The 18,097-nt window shown below is 37.2% G+C and overlaps 1 protein-coding gene across 4 annotated transcripts in view; it reads left to right on the top strand.

The window, feature by feature from the left end:
- Nucleotides 1–18,097, top strand: part of Dcx (doublecortin) — a 122,633-nt gene that overhangs the window by 77,321 nt on the left and 27,215 nt on the right. For 3 of the 4 annotated variants that reach the window (XM_087196766.1, XM_004861428.3, XM_004861426.3), the window contains exons 4-5: nucleotides 8,927–9,029; nucleotides 11,028–11,165. In XM_087196766.1, coding sequence (XP_087052892.1) covers nucleotides 8,927–9,029; nucleotides 11,028–11,165 — 241 coding nt within the window. The remainder of the gene's footprint in view (nucleotides 1–8,926; nucleotides 9,030–11,027; nucleotides 11,166–18,097) is intronic. The other variant, XM_004861427.4, reaches the window with a different exon arrangement.

Genomic DNA, 18,097 nt, shown 5'->3' with positions numbered 1-18,097 from the left:
TTTTGTAGACTATTCTTATGCTTAACAATTACTGGTGATAATAATATTTTAAGTGTATGACTTTTTACCTTTGAACTAAGTGGGGATAAAATGTTGAAAAAACAGATGAAGTCTCCACTCTTAGAGAGCTTTGCTTCTAGTGGTCTTGGTAATAGTTCTCGTTAAGACTAGGCACTAAGGAAGATCTCTCTGAACAGGTGAAATTTGACTTCTGCTTTTGCAAGCTGGAAGACTGAATATTCTAAAAAGCATTCCTGCTTCATACAACTAAATCCTGGATAAATTGTAATTAAACATGTTTTACATTTCTCCTTTTTAACAGCTTTATTGATATATATAATTCACATACCACAAATTCAACCATTTAAAATGTGTAACTCAATGGTTTGATATTTTATACTATTGATATTTTAAATTTGGTAAAATATGTATAACATAAAATTTAACATTTTAAATATATATAAAACTCAGCAGCATTAATTATATCCATACTATTGTTCAATCAATGTCTAGTTACAAAACTTTTTTACTACCTTAAATAAAAACTGTATAATAATTAATTAATAACTATTTATTCTTCATTCCTCCCTCCCCCTAGAACCTGGTAACCTCTAATCTACTTTATATCTCCATGAATTTTTCTGTTCTATAATTTCATATAACTGGAATAATACAATATCTATGCCTTTGTTTCTGGCTTATTTCACTTAGCACAATGTTTTTAAGGTCTGTGTTACAGCACATATGAGAATTGCATTCCTTTTGTGGCTGAGTAAGATTTCATTGTATGGATATATTAAATTTTGTTTATCCATTCATCTGCTCTTCTGCTGATGGACACTTAGGTTGTTTTTATCTTTTTGCCATTGAGAATTATGCTGTAACACTGACATCTATTTATGCCTCTGTTTTCAATTCTTTTGTATATACACCTAGGACTAAAACTTCTGGGTCATATGGTAATTCTATGTCTATTTTGTAATGAAACTGCAGCAAACATTTGTAAATGCTTTGCTAATCTTGCAGAAAAGAAAGGCATGAGAGAGGAGAGGAGCCAGAAATTGAAACAGAGTAACAGAGAGTTTGTGAAAGCTTGGGCTTCCCTGGAGCTAAAACCCTATAGTTGGAAACAGTGCTTTGGATATTAGTAGAAATGTAAGACATGCAAGGTCTTTGAAAGGTGAGAAGCCTAAAGTTGTAACCCCCACGTTAACCAAGGACCCTTAAAAGGGGATATACATTAATGAAATAGTAGAAAAAAGGGCCTGACCTGAGGGTGGTAGCACAGACTTGTGATCCTAGCACTTGGGAAGCTGAGGCAGGAGGATTGCCATGAGTTTGAGGCCAGCGTGGGATACATAGTGAGTTCAAGGCCAACCCAAGCTGTATAGTGAGACCCTGTCTCAAAAAACAAAAAAATCCCAAAAAACTAACTAAATAAATACCTGACAGCTAAAGAATCCTATGAGTAACCTTGTTGGTCTCTGTCATAACTTTGGGGTGGAAAACAAAATAAACAAGATCATTACTATTGCTATTGCTGTGGCTGCTCCTCCTGAAGTATATTCTTGAGAGTTTGAAACCTAAAGCTCGCTTTTAAACAAATCTGAACCTCAAGTTTGTATTACTCATGTGGCAAGAAAAATGACAGCAGAGAAATTAAACAGGGGTTTCACACTGTTAGTGCCTCCCTAGGACTTTGCAGAAGCAAATTTACATCATGTCTGGAGGACAGCATTCCCAGTCAGGCCCCTTAGGATTCTCAAAGATTTAGTCTGACTGTAAGCTTATAATAGAAGAGTTACCAGACACAAGGAAACAAGTCACTATGAGAGAGAATTAGTAGAAAACAACAGATTCAGAGCCCAAAGGACTTTAAATAGTAGAATTATCAGAGTCAAGACATAAAACAACTTTAGTATGGATTATTTAAAGAAACAAAACATGGAATCAAAATGGAAAGGGGAAAAGAGATGATTAGCAATGACCAGGAAATTTTGGGAAAAATTCATAAAGGGTTTCTAAAAATAAAAATCATTGAGCCAGGTGTGATGGTGCATGCCTGTAATCCCACCACTCTGGAAGCTGAGGCAGAAGGATTGCTGTGAGTTCAAGGACAGTCTGGGCTACATAGTGAGTTCAAGACCAGCATGAACTACGTAGAGAGACTCTGTATCAAAAAAAATCATTGAAATTTGTTAAATAAGTGGGTTAAAGAACAAATCAAACACATCAGAAGAGAGAAAGACTGAACTGGCAGATTTGAAGACATTTTCCAGAATATAGCATCAAGAAATAAGACCTTTGAAAATGTGAAAAGAAGATTAAGAGACAGAAAGATAGAATGAAAATGTCTAGTCTAACATACACCTAATTTTAAAATGACCCAAAAATAAAGACCTGAGAGTAACAAAAAGTTTGAGAAAATTTACTGGTAAATATATAAGCAAATCTAAATAATATAGAATATATAAAATATTTTAAATAACAATGACTAATTTGTTTGGTTAAAAAAGAGCACAATGGTGAAGAAGAATCAAGATGTAATGTACCTATGTACCAATTCCCCGTGATCAATGTATTTATCATGTATTGTAAATATATGCTAATAAAAATATGCTACTAAAATGTACACACACAAAAGAGCACGATAACATGTAAGTTCAGAGTTAAATGTATCATACTTTATATTTAATTATGAAGAAAATCTAGTCCTGTGAATATAAATCTAGGTAGAGAATCTTCTAGGTTGAGGGAACTCTAAGCAGAAAAGGTCTTAACATGTTGAAAGAAGAGAAAGCAGTCCAATGTGTCTGGAGCAAGCTACCATATGTAATATAAGGGGCTGGATAATAGAAAGCCAAGATAAAAAAGTTTAAATTTTATTCTATCTATGGGCAGGTTTTGAAAGATTTTAAGCAAAAGAGATATACCTGATTAAAATTATAAAATACAGCCTGATGTAGCTCAGTAGCAGTAGTGCTTGGCTAGCATGCATGAAGCCCTTGGTTCAATCCCCAGCACCACAAAAAAGAAAATGATAAAATATTACTCTGATTGCTGTCCAGAGAACAGAATAGCTGCATGGGGTGGGGGGTGCTGTCAAGAGTGAACATGCGGAGACAGACTAGGTATGAGGCTATTGTAGTATAGATCAGACTACGATAGTGACAACAGAGAGTGAGAAAATAGACTCAAAATGATTGTCAAGTTTCAGTTTAGGCAACTGGGAGAATTGTGGTATCATTTATTGAGATGAGGAAAGCAGATGGGATGTTGGATCTGGAGGGGGGAAATAAAAGTTCAGTCTGGGGCACATTAAATTTGGGATGCCTATCAGATAACTAAGTGGAAAAATTGCCAGGCAATTGAATATATATGTCCAGAGTTCAGGGATAAGAAGGATCTGGAGATATCAATGTATCAGTCATCAGAATATGGTGTGTAAAGTCTCAGGACTGGAGTAGATCACCTAGTAAATACATAGAAAGAAAGGAGGAGACCTGCAAATTGAACACTGGAGCTCTCAAATAATGAGAAGTCTGGAAAAGAAAGAGAATCCAGCAAGGGAGACTGAAGTAGGAATAAAACCAGAAGAGTGCAATATCCCAGAAGTTAAGAAGGGAAAATATTTAAAGACAAGGATTTGATCAACTTATGTCATGTTGCTGAAGGGCTGAGTAAGATGAGGCCAGAAAGCGATCATTTGATTTGACAACATGGGAGTCATTTACCTTGACCAGAGCAGCCCTGCTGGAGTGATGGAAATGGAAGCCTGATTGAATTGGATTGAGAAGAGAATCAGAGGTGTTGGAAAAACATAAAACATGATAAATGTAGAATGACTTTGAAAGCAGTAAAAATATTATAAAATTTAAGTAGATTGTTATTATTTCAGCAAAGATTTCAAGGAAGTTCAGAACACTGAATAAAGAAAGGAGCACTGCAGGATGAAGAAGCTGCTTGCTCAGGCAAAATATTGTCATGAGAAACCTATAAGAAAAACTTCAAGATAACCCCAAGAAGATCATTTTGATAGGAAGGCCAGAGTTGTCTCAGAAACATAGCTGAAGCTCACCAAGCCAACTCAATGCCAACCTCTGACTGGAGCCAGACCAGGACTGGCAGGCAGGAAATGTTCCAGAATGAGAGTGGCAATAACTTTTAGAAAAAGCCTCATCTGTAATGTTTACTGACTCTTAAATTAACTCACTTTTCAAAGCTTGCCAGCCACTTTCTATGAGTAGGACACAGTGTTGGCAACACTGGAAAGTCGGTGTGGTTTGTCTACCTCTCCACAGGGGTTCCCTCTTGTTCATCACTGGGGCCACCCCTCCCCACAGACCCTCCTTGTCCTCCACTTCACTCTGAATTATATCAGTAGGCAATTGTATGTTTTGTCTGTGCAGTAGGTTGGCAGATGGGTCTGGACAATTGCGTGCACACAGCTTTGGAGGGTCAGATTGTCTGTTGCTATAGTTAACAACATGCATCTTCTTTTTTCCAGGGCTATTAAGAAAAAGGCATATTCCTGCCTCTCTGCCTTTGTTCATGTAGGGGCCTGAAATACCTCCTTTCTTCATCAAGCTCTGCCCCACACATTCTTCAAGACTCAGTTTTTGTGTCATCTTCTCTGTGAACCCTCCCCCAATTCTTGTAATTACAATTTTTCTTTTTGTCTTCTGTGTTTCTCCTTGCTTTTTGTGTCTCCAGAATAGTGCTAAGAATAGCTTGTCTTATGTTCTAATCATTTGTGTTGTTCTAACTTGCTTATTATGTTGTCAAATCTTTGAAGACAGGGCCTTTTACTATGCATTTGTGTATCTCTTTGCCTCAGTAAGTACTTAAAACATCAATACTGGTGGAATTGGACTTTCAGTGAAAACGTTTTACATGTTGAAAATGAGTCTTGTAGGTTTATACATATGACCTTACTTCTTGAGGTAATATTTCTTTCTGACTAATTAGGTAAGTGAAATGTAGAATCTACTAGTAGCAGGGATGTACAAGAACTAACTTGACAGGATCTTTAATATGTGAATAAAGAATCTAATCAAGCCTAAATCAAGTCACAGAGTGAGTTTTCCATTTGAAGCTAATAGATTCAAACTGCTGCTACACAGTCTTCTGTTGTCTCCATTTCCTGATTTGTACTTCAGCATTTAAGTCATTGGACAATCCACATAATATATGGTTCACACTAATGCACAACACTTGCTGGTTTTTTTAAAGAGCATTGAGTTAATGGTTCCATCTTAATGTGAGTTGGTTTTATTGATTTTGTGCTGGCACTTGATTAATTATAAAGACAGGTGTCATGCTTTTCTGTTCTCTCTTCTCTGACTTAATACCCAAGTATGACTCATACTGAAGCTGATGTCAACAAGACCTTTTGCTCTCTGAGGATGCTATCATTGGCATCATACTGGTTATTGTATTTACTACTTTTGTTGCTGTCTCATGATGGAGATTTTTTCTCAAAAGAACTAATTTGTAAAATCATGCATTTGCAATGTAAGCCAGATGACCTTTGTATCACATTACCTCCACAGAGTTTTATTTTCTTTTATTAGTACATGTTTTCAGTACATAATTATTACATTCCTCACGGGAAGTTGGTACATGTATATAAAGCATCTTAATTATTTTTTTCATCCCTTTCTCCTCTCCCTCTCCCCTCTTTCCATCTCTTGGTCCCCTTCTGATTTGAAAAAGCAAGCATTAAGTGAGTGTAAGTTCTGTGAGAATTATTCTTTACACTTCATTCTCTTCCTCACCTCCTTTTTCTTCTTCATCTTCTTTCATTTCTTCTTCTCCATGTCTTCCTTCTCTATCACATACTCAGTTGCCAGTAATAAATAAGAATTTTCTTGCCCATAAATTAAAAATAGGATTGATAAAGAAACTTATTTTTTCAACCATGTAAAATGTTCTAATATGTATAGGACAAATGGAGGCTCTCCTGTCTAGGCTATATATAAGCCTTTGAAGTCAGGGCCTTAGGAAGAGATGTTCTCTCAGACAACTGAATTGCTTTGTCCTGAATTGAAGCAGGACACCTAAATTCTAGTCTCAACTCTGCCACGAGCTACTTGTGCCTCCATGGACTACCTGGATATTTTGCATATTGGGTTTCTCATATTTAAGACACAGGAAATTCTATTTTCCCGAACCTGTAACAGAAATGTGGGTTGCTGTGTCACAGTATCCAATGTATCTGGGACAGCCATGTAAGCGCATACAAAATGCAAAATTGTGTACATTTGGGAGCCAGTAAAATGTGAGGTGGGAGGGCTGGAGATGTAGCACAGTGGTACAGTGCTTGCCTTGCCTGGGTTCCATCTCCAGTACCATAAAAACTACTGAATAGCTGGATTATTACATGAATGTGTTTGAAGTCAGCTACAACATTGTGAGTTTGTCAGAAGCATTAGGGGACTTTCTTAAAAGCTGCCCAGAGGAAGAGTTCTTCGAAGCCTTTTTGCAGAGCTTGGATAGAGGTGGAAAGCAACCCCCTACCAATCAGTAAGGTTTTGTTGTCCTACAACAAGATATCATAGTATGTGACTGAAATGTAAAAATCATTGATTTCACCTAAATTTTAGCATAATAATATGAGGAACAATCTCCTTTCTTGTTCATAAATTTGTGCTTTTGTTACTTCTCAGAGCGTCTGAATGCTAATATCTATTATCTGCTACAATTGATTCCTTATTCTTCCTTTTCAGTCTTCTTGTAAGTTTACAATGCTTCTGAATGTTCCTTCTTATTCCTTGCAGAAGTTGAAGCAGAAATAGCCTTAGCTAAATTCTGATTATGTCATAAGCTTTATACCAGGATCTATGGGAAGATATAGACGGAGGGATAAGTTTGGTCTTTATATTCAGTAATCTGAAATACATGGAGAGGACTTAAGTGAGTACCCACAGAGGCACAAATAGGGCTTGAAACAAAGTAGCTGTTGCCAGAGACAACTAGTAGAGAGTGAGGCTTCCTTCCATTGTAAGCAAAAATAAAGGTAGCTAGTCAGGCTCAAGGGCAGCCTTGAATAAGAAGACATGGCAGAATTCTTCAGGGTCAAGGAGGTAGCAGGGAATAAAACAATGCAGAGACACTTGGTGTATCAATGCTAAGGACTCCAGATTTTATTGAAGCAACATCCAAGATTTTAGCAGGGAGTCTGCAGCAAGGCTCAAGCCATGTAGCTTGTTATTGGATCTGTTAGTATCATATGCTACCTGAATAATAGGCAGAATCCACATTGGATCACTTAGATGTGATTAACAATAGCTTTCATGTCACCTAAAGATTCTCCATTCATAAGACTAAACTGAAATGTTTCTAAGTAACTCACTCCATGGGACAGTGAGCTTCATGAAATCATAGTCTGTGTCTTATTCATCTCTGTCTCCCTAGTGCCCAAACATTTGTGTTACTGAATGATTAAAAGCACAGTTTTTGAAGTCAGATAGATTTGTGTTTGGATTCATTGCTTCCACTTGGGCAATTTACTTATTGTCTCTGGGTCTCAGCTGTCTCATCTCTAAAACAGTGATGACAATACTAGCATCCTCTAGGGTTTGTTGTGAGGGTAAAATGAGATGACAAATTTGGAAGTACTCAGCAGAATGCTGTCACAGAGAAGTTTTCAACTAGTGGTAGTTCTGGTTGTCATTACATGATTGTGGCCAAGTGGGTTTAAGAAATGTGTTCATCTATTTGATAAGGTTGGGACTCTAGACTGGGAAGAAGCTTAATAAGAGTGACCCTGGAAGTCTTCTAAATCTCCCTTCTCTCAGCATCTCATAGATGTTTGGGAAACTGAGACAATGAGGGATAATCTTTAAGCATCTTTCCCTTTGTGTAAAGATTGCAATCATCTTAGCTGGGGGACAAGGGATTGTATAGACCTTGGGTGCAAGATGATGTCATTAATATAAACATTTTTTAAATGTAACATATTGCTCTCTGCACCCAGCAAGATGTGCCTTGGGAAGCTTAGAATGATTGCTTTGAACACTTACAAGCTAAGGAGTAGGATAAGGATGTTTTGACTCTCCTGGGGTTTCGCTGATGTGTTGGAGTAATTAGCAGATGTAATTAGGGAATCTGAGAAGTGGAGAGACAAAGAGAGTCACCTACATTCCCAGGACCCTCATTTCTTTGCTCAGAGAGGGGATTGGGGATACTGTCTCTACCGTGAAGAAGCAGCAATGCGTAGGATGTCAAAGGACAGGAAAGGTCCTTAGGAACATGGCTTTACCAGAAAAGACTCAAAGTTATATGACTCATTGCTCTTGATGAAGTTTCAACTGGTCAGCACAGTTTCCTCCTCCTGATTTCTCAGTGAAGAATGTTATTCTGTGATACTACCAAGTTCTGGGCTTACTGTTAGCAAAAATCCAGTTGTTTTGTGTGTGTAAAGCAGTTAAGAAATGATGTCTTTCTTTTAGAACAAATGTGCCTGAAGAGAATGATTTCCACCTCTAAATTATCTGCAGGATCTATCCACTGAAAGCTGCAGGAAATCTTTCTCATCTGCCTTGGCCTAGACTCCTGGCCCCAAAGTTGGGCCAGGAGTGCTCTGTCTTTGAGGCTCTGAGAAAAGGTAACATGTGCAGGACCGTCTGCTGGCTGACTTCCATTCAGAGGAGGACATTCCATTTGCACATGGTCTCAATCTTACTCTTGATCAGATGGAAACAAGATACCACACATGACATGCAGAGAGACGATGGCACCTTCATTTTCACTCACTGAGTTGTGGTGCCAACTATGAGTGTGGAAGGTGTTCTGAGAAAAAGAAGATCCTTGGAGGCTGGAAGTGATGGCTTAGATGTGAAGCTTTTCCCTTTACCAATGTGGTATGACCTTCATTGTCACAAGAACATCAAATATCAATCCAGTGTTTCTGCTTTCTACATAGGTAACCTGTCTCCATGATTTCTTTGGTGATGATGATGTGTTTATTGCCTGTGGTCCTGAAAAATTTCGCTATGCTCAAGATGACTTTTCTCTGGATGAAAATGGTAAGCACAATCAGTGGGTTTTATTGCCCCATTGTTCTCTCTTTTATCCTTTAGGATTTCCATGGATGTATGTGGCCTGGAGAACATCCAAACATAGTCCCTCAAGGGCAGATATTGTGTTTCTCTTGTACATTTGGACACATGGATCATTAAATGAGAGGTTGACTGGATGTCCCAGAAGCCCAGCCTCCAAACTCAATAAAATTCACCATCTGTCCCGATAGCAACCATATTTCTTAAACCACATATTACATCACCTGAGCTAACAAGCACCATCAGACCACAGGAAGGAACATTTGGTGTCAGAACTTGGAAATTGTACCTACACATTTTTATAGTCAATATCTTCTAGCTATTTGGCCCATGTTGATGGTTCCATTTTAGAAAAAATTTTGTACTATATTCTTAATATCAAATCCATTTTGTACCTTTGAGCTTGCTGTCCTATTCTCCCTGCTTTGTGATTCAGGATTCCAGACGATCCTTCATCTCAGGAAGGACCTGAGCATTTTCCCTTCTTATCTACCTTTAATTAATTCTAAGCTTCAGGTTTAAGTTAAACGTAAATTAGCTCAAACAGTAACAGGATTGGGATGCTATATAATGAAAAGATACATTCAAAATATTTTCCATTTAGGAGGAATAAAATGTGAGAAAACCAAGAGGAATTTTTCTAGTATATACTTTATAAAAAGCTCAAGTGACAAAGACCCTAAAAAGGTGGCATTTGTGCTATTTTCCCTTTGTTTTTATGACAAATGACCATAAAATAGCTAAAAAATCCAGACTGTATCCAATTTCCTATGCCTTCTACATATTCAGCTCTGGCAGAGATCACTAAACATCATCAACCAAAACAAGAAGTAAAACAAACAAAAATGGACTTTCTTCTCAATTCAGTTTTCTAAAAAGCTCAGTTAACCAGAATAACACTTGATCTTTCTGGTTAATTTAAATTTCAGTGTACTTTTAACTAGTAGGCAGCAAGAAGTTGTCTAAAAAAATGACTATCTTGCTTATCCTACTTACCCAGCTGTTTTATTCCACTTTGCATATCATAGCAAAAGGTTAGGAAAAGTGTAGTGGAAAGAACACTAGACCGGGACTCAGGAAGACTTAGTTTCTAGTCTTATTCTGCAACTTTCTTGCTTTATAGGTCTAAGCAAGAGGCCTAATTAAGGTTTTGTATTCCCATCAGCAAAATAAGTATAATGATTTTCCTAATATATTAACACCATCAGTGCCTCAAATTATTATAGCAGGTGATGCTGAGTGACATGCATAGAAAGAGTGCTCCAAATGTGTCAAACTGGGACTCCAAATGTGCAGCAAATGCAGGAATATTTGGCAGATTCCCATAACCCATGAGTATTCTCAAATTATAAGTGGTAGAGTCATTGTTGGCCCATTTATTCATTAAATCAACATAAGGGATTATGATAACATGCATTAAAATAGAAAAGAACTCTATAAATGCAAGATAGTGCTGGTGGCAGTGCTTATTTATGTAAAATGACATGAAATCATAAGGTGAATGAATATAAAATGTGTGGCATATAAAAGATAGTTATTAACTTCCTAACCATTCTTTAAATTACTCGTGGATGTTTTATCTGTATAGCTGTACCCTCCAAGATGTCAAGCTCTATTGCAAAGGAATTAAACATTATATCCATAGGTTCTATTCTAAGACACCTATACAGTATTTCTCAAATGATTTTGTTGAATTATTACCTACTTGACCTGTTTCTGAAGTCTTGCCTTTATTCCATAATCCAGTGACTTAAGCACTTAGATTAGCCCAAGTGACTTCTGAAAGTTTTCCTCATGTCTCCCTCCACAAAGCCATAGTTCTTACTAACAATGAGCACCACCTTTTAGTCCTGAGACACTTAGGTGCTTTGGCCTGTGGTGATTATTCCAATTCCCCAAGGCTAGTAACATGCTGAGCCTCAATTCCACCCTCTACTAAGATGTCAATATCCTCTTTTGCTCCAGAATGCCGAGTCATGAAGGGTAACCCATCAGCCACAGCTGGCCCAAAGGCATCCCCAACACCTCAGAAAAATTCAGCCAAGAGTCCTGGCCCTATGCGCAGAAGCAAGTCTCCAGCTGACTCAGGTAACGACCAAGACGGTGAGTGCTCTTCTCTTAACTGTGCACGCTCACTTCATTTATGGAGGCTGATGCCCTCTGCATGCAGAGGAATGAGTTTCTCATGTTCAGTCACCCTTGTGTCTCCATGAACTCCAATTCTGTCATTCCAAACACTAGAAGAGCCAAACTTGTTTGGAGTCATGGAGGCACAGCTGCCATCTTTACTCTACTCAAATGGATGCAGACCAGAAATCTGTCCTATTTGTCATGCGTTCTGTAATGCTTATTGTCATGGGGGGTTATTATCACTGTCATTATTTTCAACATCATCCAGTAAAAATACATTCAATGAAATGAGACAAATGTAATTCTGAAATTAAAAATCAGAATCTAGGACAAGAAGGTAAAAATACACATTCAAAATACCAACATAGCTGATACACTTAAGCTTCAGATTAATGAGATGGCATAGCAACAACGACAAAAAAGACAAGTACACTATGTGATTACAGGCATACAATTTTTTTAAATGAGAGATAAGATAAATTGAATCATTCTCACAATGGGAAAGAAAGCACAGATTAGGTTATGAAACCATGCAGAGATTTATCATAAAACATTTAGTGGACTGTGAATAGTCTAAAAATTGTGGTCTATGGATTATTGCCAACACATGAACTGTTTTTTATCAGTCTGTGATGAGATTAGAACTTCTGCCAAATGTAACTTAACTATGCCACTAAGCAAACCATTTAGATCAGCTGACTTTCTTTTCCAAAGCATTATTTCACTAATGAAGTCAGCAATGTGTTGATTTATACTCTGCCAGAAACTCTTTATCTTGTCTTCAACCTGCAGTTTGAATGGCACTGCTCTAAAAGAAAATGTCTTCCTTTTTTTTAAATGACAAACTTTAAAAGTAAAGGCCACAGAAGTCCAAGTTCAGAAGCTTAGTAGACCCATGCACAGATAATTTGAATTTTTCACATTAAATTATGTGGTTCAGAACACTTATAGGTTTGTCCTCCCAAGGCTCAGAGTTCATCATGAGAATTCTTCTAGCCAGAAAGCTTTTGGAAAGTATAAGAACCCTTTAATTTGGGGTAATTTGAACAGTTTATTGACTTTGAAATGCATATGCCTAGAAAACCAGCCTATCCTGCCTGCCTCATACTATGAGGGCTATGTATATCACCAGCCATCTCTTTATTCTCAGGCAAAGGAAACTGAAGTGTTACAAGACAGCCCAGGCTTTTCATATTTCCATGTCTTTGAATACCCTGTTCCCCACGCCTGTAATGCCATCCGTCCAATCTACCACTCCACTTGAAAACTCACATTCATCCTTCAAGACCTCATATAGAGATAGTCTTTCTGTTCTGTGCAATATCATAGCATGCTACTCAAATCTCTGGGATTGTATTCACCATACTGTGTTTTAAATTGTGTGTTTATTTGTCTACTTCCCCAACTAAATACTGAGCCCCTTGAGGGCAAGTTTCCACATTCATTTTTATATCCTCAGTGCTGAGCATAGTTCCTGGCCCCTAGTAGGTGCTTAAGTAACATTTCTGAAAGAATAGATTCATAAATGCACCTATTTCACCAAGCATGCTGCTAGAGACCCAGTGGACATTTAGGCAATGTTTACTGAAGGAATGAAAATACATGTTCTTTGATGACCTTTTGTTCGAGTGCTCAGAAGAGCACATGAATCTATCTAAGCAAGTTTATATTGCTAAAATTATAGTGATTCAGATTTTAACAGTGGAAATGAGAATGAAATTATGTGAACAGTTTCTAAACAGAGACTTAACGAATTTTTAAACATTTGTTCAGGATTTACAAAGACTGGCAATAATTGCTTAATTAATCATTTTTCAGAAATAGCAATATTGTGGGGACTTCTAACTGTTATTCCTTATATCTTGGTGTGAAATAAACTACTCTAAACTTAGTGGCTTAAAATAAGCTTTCATTATCTCACAGTTTCTGTCAGGCAAGGATTTTGGAGTGGCTTACTCAGGTAGTCCTAGCACACTTCTCTCATCATTGCAGTAAGGATTGGGGGGAAACTTCAAATATCTGAAGGGTCAACTGGGACTGTAGAATCTACCACCAAAATGAGTGTTGGTCGGGTCTCTCATTCAAGTGAATGATTCAGGAGAATGAAAAAGAAGATGCAGGGCTTTTTATGATCTAAACTCCAAAGCCAATGTTGTCATTTTTTCTTTATTCTAATGATTAGAAGCACTTCCTAACTCTAGCTTACATTTGAGGGGAGAGGAATTAGGCTCTACCCCTTCAAGGGAGATACTAAATAATTTGTGGACCTATTTTTAAAGACATGTAACTTTACTGAAATCCTCAAATGGCATCAGCCTGAAGTGAATAGATTGTCTCTGCAAACTATTCTGTTGACTACCCAGCACATAGGAACACAACCACCCAGAATTAAATACTGTTTAAGGACCTGTCAAATCATTGATCTCCAGTATGTTGCATATAGGACTTCCCTTCTACAAAATATGTGCCTCACAAACAGAGACAGAACAGGGGCACACTAAGACTAGATGATTATTTGTCAAATTGAAAAGTTATAGTAGATCCTAATCCAGGCCTGGGTAGGCAAGATATGCACTTGTTATTCAGAACTACCTTGCTAAAGAAAGAGATTAAGAATTTATTCAGATTCACAAGGTAAATAGAATACTCAGCTTGGGGTGGGGATGGGACTTGACTTGGTAGATATCAGATTCACAAACAACTCTTATTCCCTATCACCAATCTAGAGTGACATTCTCAGTAGAAATAATTGAAATTCTTATTTTAGTTAGTTCTTGAATATAAACGAAGCTAAGCCCTAGTCTAGAAATCTTCATAGCTGTTTCCAGAATGTTTTGGCTCACCTTGGATATAGCCTCCATATGGTTTCATCCCCAAACGGTAGGACCATCCATATAACATGACCGTGCGCATCCCATAACAATTTGGTTAGAGCCAAGTCCAAGGCATGTCCTCAGTGAACATTCCATAGGGAAAAAGCTGATCTCAGGCAAAATGGTAACTTAGGTGAGGTTGGGGTTTATGGTGCCCATTATCTCCCTTCTACCTCCACCTCACTCAGAATCATTCCAAGTTGAAGTGGAGAGGGATAGGATATGGAAAAAGAGACATTTCTTTAAGAAAGCCAGCTACACCACTTCCTAGTTTTGTGAGTTGAAGCAAATTGCTTTTCTTCTCTGAGATTTGACATACTCTTTGGATAAGCTGTAATTTGCATGTCTATAGATAAGAATAATTCTCTATTGTTATCAGTTATTTACAATGCACAGATTTATAAAGTAGCTTTCACAAGATCAGAATCAGATAAGGAGAATAATAAGCTATAGAAAATGTGTAGTTTTCAGTTGGCATAAATTTCTTCTTATAGAAGATCCAGAGACGGAGGGAAGGCAGAGAGGGGAAGGGAAGGAGAATAAAAAGAATTAAGATATGTTAAGTACCCATATCTACCCCTAAGAAAAGTGTAAACATTCTGTACTACAAACATGTACTAATAAAAAATTTTAAAAAATTCTTACAGACATTTGAGGTTTAAGAAGAAAGAACCATTTCATTAAAAAGTCAAGATTTTTCTGAGCAGTTAGCAAGGGACATATCCAGGTTAGCATACATTTATCCAAAGAATAACTGTGTTGAATGGGGCTGAATATCTTTGTTCTTTTCTAGGACATGCAAGTAATACTACCCCATTTCCATCTTGTATTAATCTGCCTTTGATCTGAAACTTGTGTATGGATCCACATACATTTATTCAAGTTGAATGACTAGAGGTTGTGGAAGATAAGCCATTTCCAGGACATGTTAACTACCTTCATCTAAAGGCAAAAGAAAGCCAAAAGTGTTCTTGTAACAAAGGAAACATTGGCTCAAGTTCAGATAAAGGAATATTTTGATGTTCTGATTCATTAGAAAATATAGGTATACACACACATTTTTGGTTCAGTTTATGGTTCAGTTAATATCTGGGTTAAGTTTGACTTGAAGTATACTAAATTGTTTCTATGATGCTATTTGGTCTGTAATTTGTGTCATAGTTTGATTTCTCAATCTTTAAGTCTTCTTGCTGGTCTGCCCCATGAATAAATCAAAATTCTACTTTCCCATCAAATTTAATTCCCATTTCTGCTAGGATTGAGTTTGTCTCAAATAGAATGTCCGGTGCTAAACCCTAAACTCAAATTAAGAAAGGATTTAGTTGTCTATATAGTATTCCTGTAAGAAGCTCATTCTCTCTGAGTGGAGCTGATGAACTTTTAGAATCCAAGTAGTCATATTAGCCATGTATGTGTTTAAAACAGGCCAGGAAACTGTGGTAAGCAGATAAAATCTGAGCCTACAATAGTTCTACATAATATCTGAAAAATGTTTGTGCAATGCTACATTTTGATTAACCTAAAATTTGCCATTTTGATAGGCAAAGTTAAACCTTGCTTTAAAACTAAAGACATTTCTAGTCTGTCTCTTTTCCCATTTCAGTCATTATAGTGTTAATATTTCCTTTATGCAACTTTCCCCTCAATTGAATTGAGTTGAATTAAAAGGACAAAATAGGTAGTTGCTGGCAAGAAATAACTTCTTTTTCTTTCTTTTTAAGAGCCCCCAAAGAAGCTAATCACCACCCCCCAGGCTGAGAGGATTGTAATGTGATAATTAGTTTGCTATTCTTCAACAGTAAATCATTGTAGTAACTCAATGTTTTCCAACTCTCTACTCCCCCAACTCATGAACACCTATTCCTGAAACTCAAACCTTCCCTGTTCCTAACCTTCCAAGTAGGGATGGGTTCTCTACCAAAATATCACCCATAGGGAATCCATGAGAGAACTGTATCCCAGAGTCCTTCTCTGAACCTGAGCAGGCTGTTTTGGGTTGCCCAAGTTGGAGAGATCTGGCTGTTCTGACCTTCTTGAGTGTGAATTTCTAGTCCAGTTCTGTCCAACAGAAATATAATGTGAGTCACAAACCCAAGCCTTGTATGTAATTTTAAAATTTGTAGTAGTCATATTTATAAAAATTATAAGAAACAGACTAATTTTGATGCATTTTGGCAATAGATTAAAATATTACTGTCTCATCATGTAAGTAAAGGTAAGAAATTATTTAGATATATACTTTCTATGAAATTGAGTTATAATTTACACTTATTAGGACATATGAATTCCAACAATCTCATTTCCAATGGTCAATAGCCCCATGTAAATAGTGATTGTTATATTAAACAGCACAAGAATATCTTTCTTCTCCAGCTAAGCAAGGTTCAAGATAATAATCCTTCACATGAATTAAATGCTGTGCACTTTTCAAAACGTTTCCATTGCCTCCATTGTCCTTCATAATAGCACCACAAATTAGTTTTGAAAATTATGATTATCCAGTTTTCTTTAGATTACAAAACTAAGAGACAATGAGGTTCAGAATCTTGATGTTTTCTTGGTGTCACATAACTATTCAGCAGTTAAGAGTTAGAAGCCAGCTCTCCTTGCTTCCAAGCAAGCATTCTTTGCCATGCGTCACTGACATAAGGCAGGGTGTGGCAAGTCCAATGTCCTGAATGCTGAGGTATCTTTTTGCTAGTCTTCGTTTTTCTGCTTCCTTCACCTTCTCCCACCTCCAGGCCAGGGATGTAGGAGGGCAAGGAACGGTGTGATGTCTATGTCATTCTATTTGTACGCCATTGACTACAGTACTGCAAGTAATTAGGTGCTTTATTTCCAGTGTCCTCTCCTAGACATTCCACCTTGTCACTCCAAGGAAAAGTGGTGCCCTTGGCAGAGCTTTAGGAAGATTAAAAAATAACCTGGCCCCTTCCCACAATCTGATTCTTTCTAAAACTGCAGCTCATGCCCAGTTTAACTGGGAGAACTGCCATATGTCTCAGACAACTTCTGGGTTGTCATTAGAGAATCCCTTAGGAAGTGGTTGGAGCAAGCAGTATAGTGAAGGCTGCTGTGCACTCTGCAATGCATGGGATGCAGTGTTGCCTCCCCTCAACAGGAGTCCAATCAGCCTGCCAAAGCTGAGGATTTGCATTTAAACATAATTGAATCTCCAAAGTTTTGGTGGAGTATGTAGTAGTGCTAAGTTCTTTGAGGAAAAACAATTACACAAATGCTTTGTCACTGAGAAGTTATATTTTATTTAAGGAACCGGTATACATATAAATTTAAATTTTTCATTTAAAATACCTATATGGCTTATATTATCTGTACATATGTTAACTAATTTAGTCTTTACAACAAATTTATGAGTTAGGTACTGTCATTCTCATTTTATAGATGAAAAATAATTGAGACATATAAAAGTTGAGTTACCTGACCAAGATCCCAATTGTTATACCAGACATGTGTTCTGAGAACAGTAACTTCGAACAAGAAATAAATATTGACTGCATCATCAAGCCTGAGAAAACAATCTTGGCACTTCCAGGCCCCTTACATTTATCTGTATCTTGAAGGAAACTCATCTGTGTCAAAATATTGCAGGATTGGGTACATAAATTTGTTTTGCAATAGGCAGGAATCTTCCTCCCTTCTCTCATTGCTGTCAAAGACTGGTTATAATCTATTGATTGAATTTGACCTAAGAAACAAATTAATGACAGAATTATTGAAGAATTGTTTCTGAGCTCTTGGCTCTTGCTTCCCTGATGGATAGATCTGGGGAGAATGGCAGAGGCTTCTCTACCAAGATGAAACAATTAGCCAAAGCAACCCAGACACCCTGCCTAAGGGCTCTTTGGGATGGATGTGTAAAAATAACAGGGTCTGTTTCTTGGCCTTTTTCTGAAGTAAACTGGAGCCACTTTGACTTGTCTTGGATGGCATTCCAGAAAAGTTTCCTGTATATGTAAAGAGGAAACAGGGTGTCTTTGGACTGGAACGAAGGAAAGCTTAGAGCCTCTCAAT

The sequence above is a fragment of the Heterocephalus glaber genome, unplaced genomic scaffold (genome assembly GCF_053883595.1).
Source record: "Heterocephalus glaber isolate CG9 unplaced genomic scaffold, H.glaber_assembly_v1.0 deba00001613, whole genome shotgun sequence".
In the NCBI taxonomy this organism is placed as follows: domain Eukaryota; kingdom Metazoa; phylum Chordata; class Mammalia; order Rodentia; family Bathyergidae; genus Heterocephalus; species Heterocephalus glaber.
This window is presented reverse-complemented; position numbering and strand designations above follow the sequence as displayed.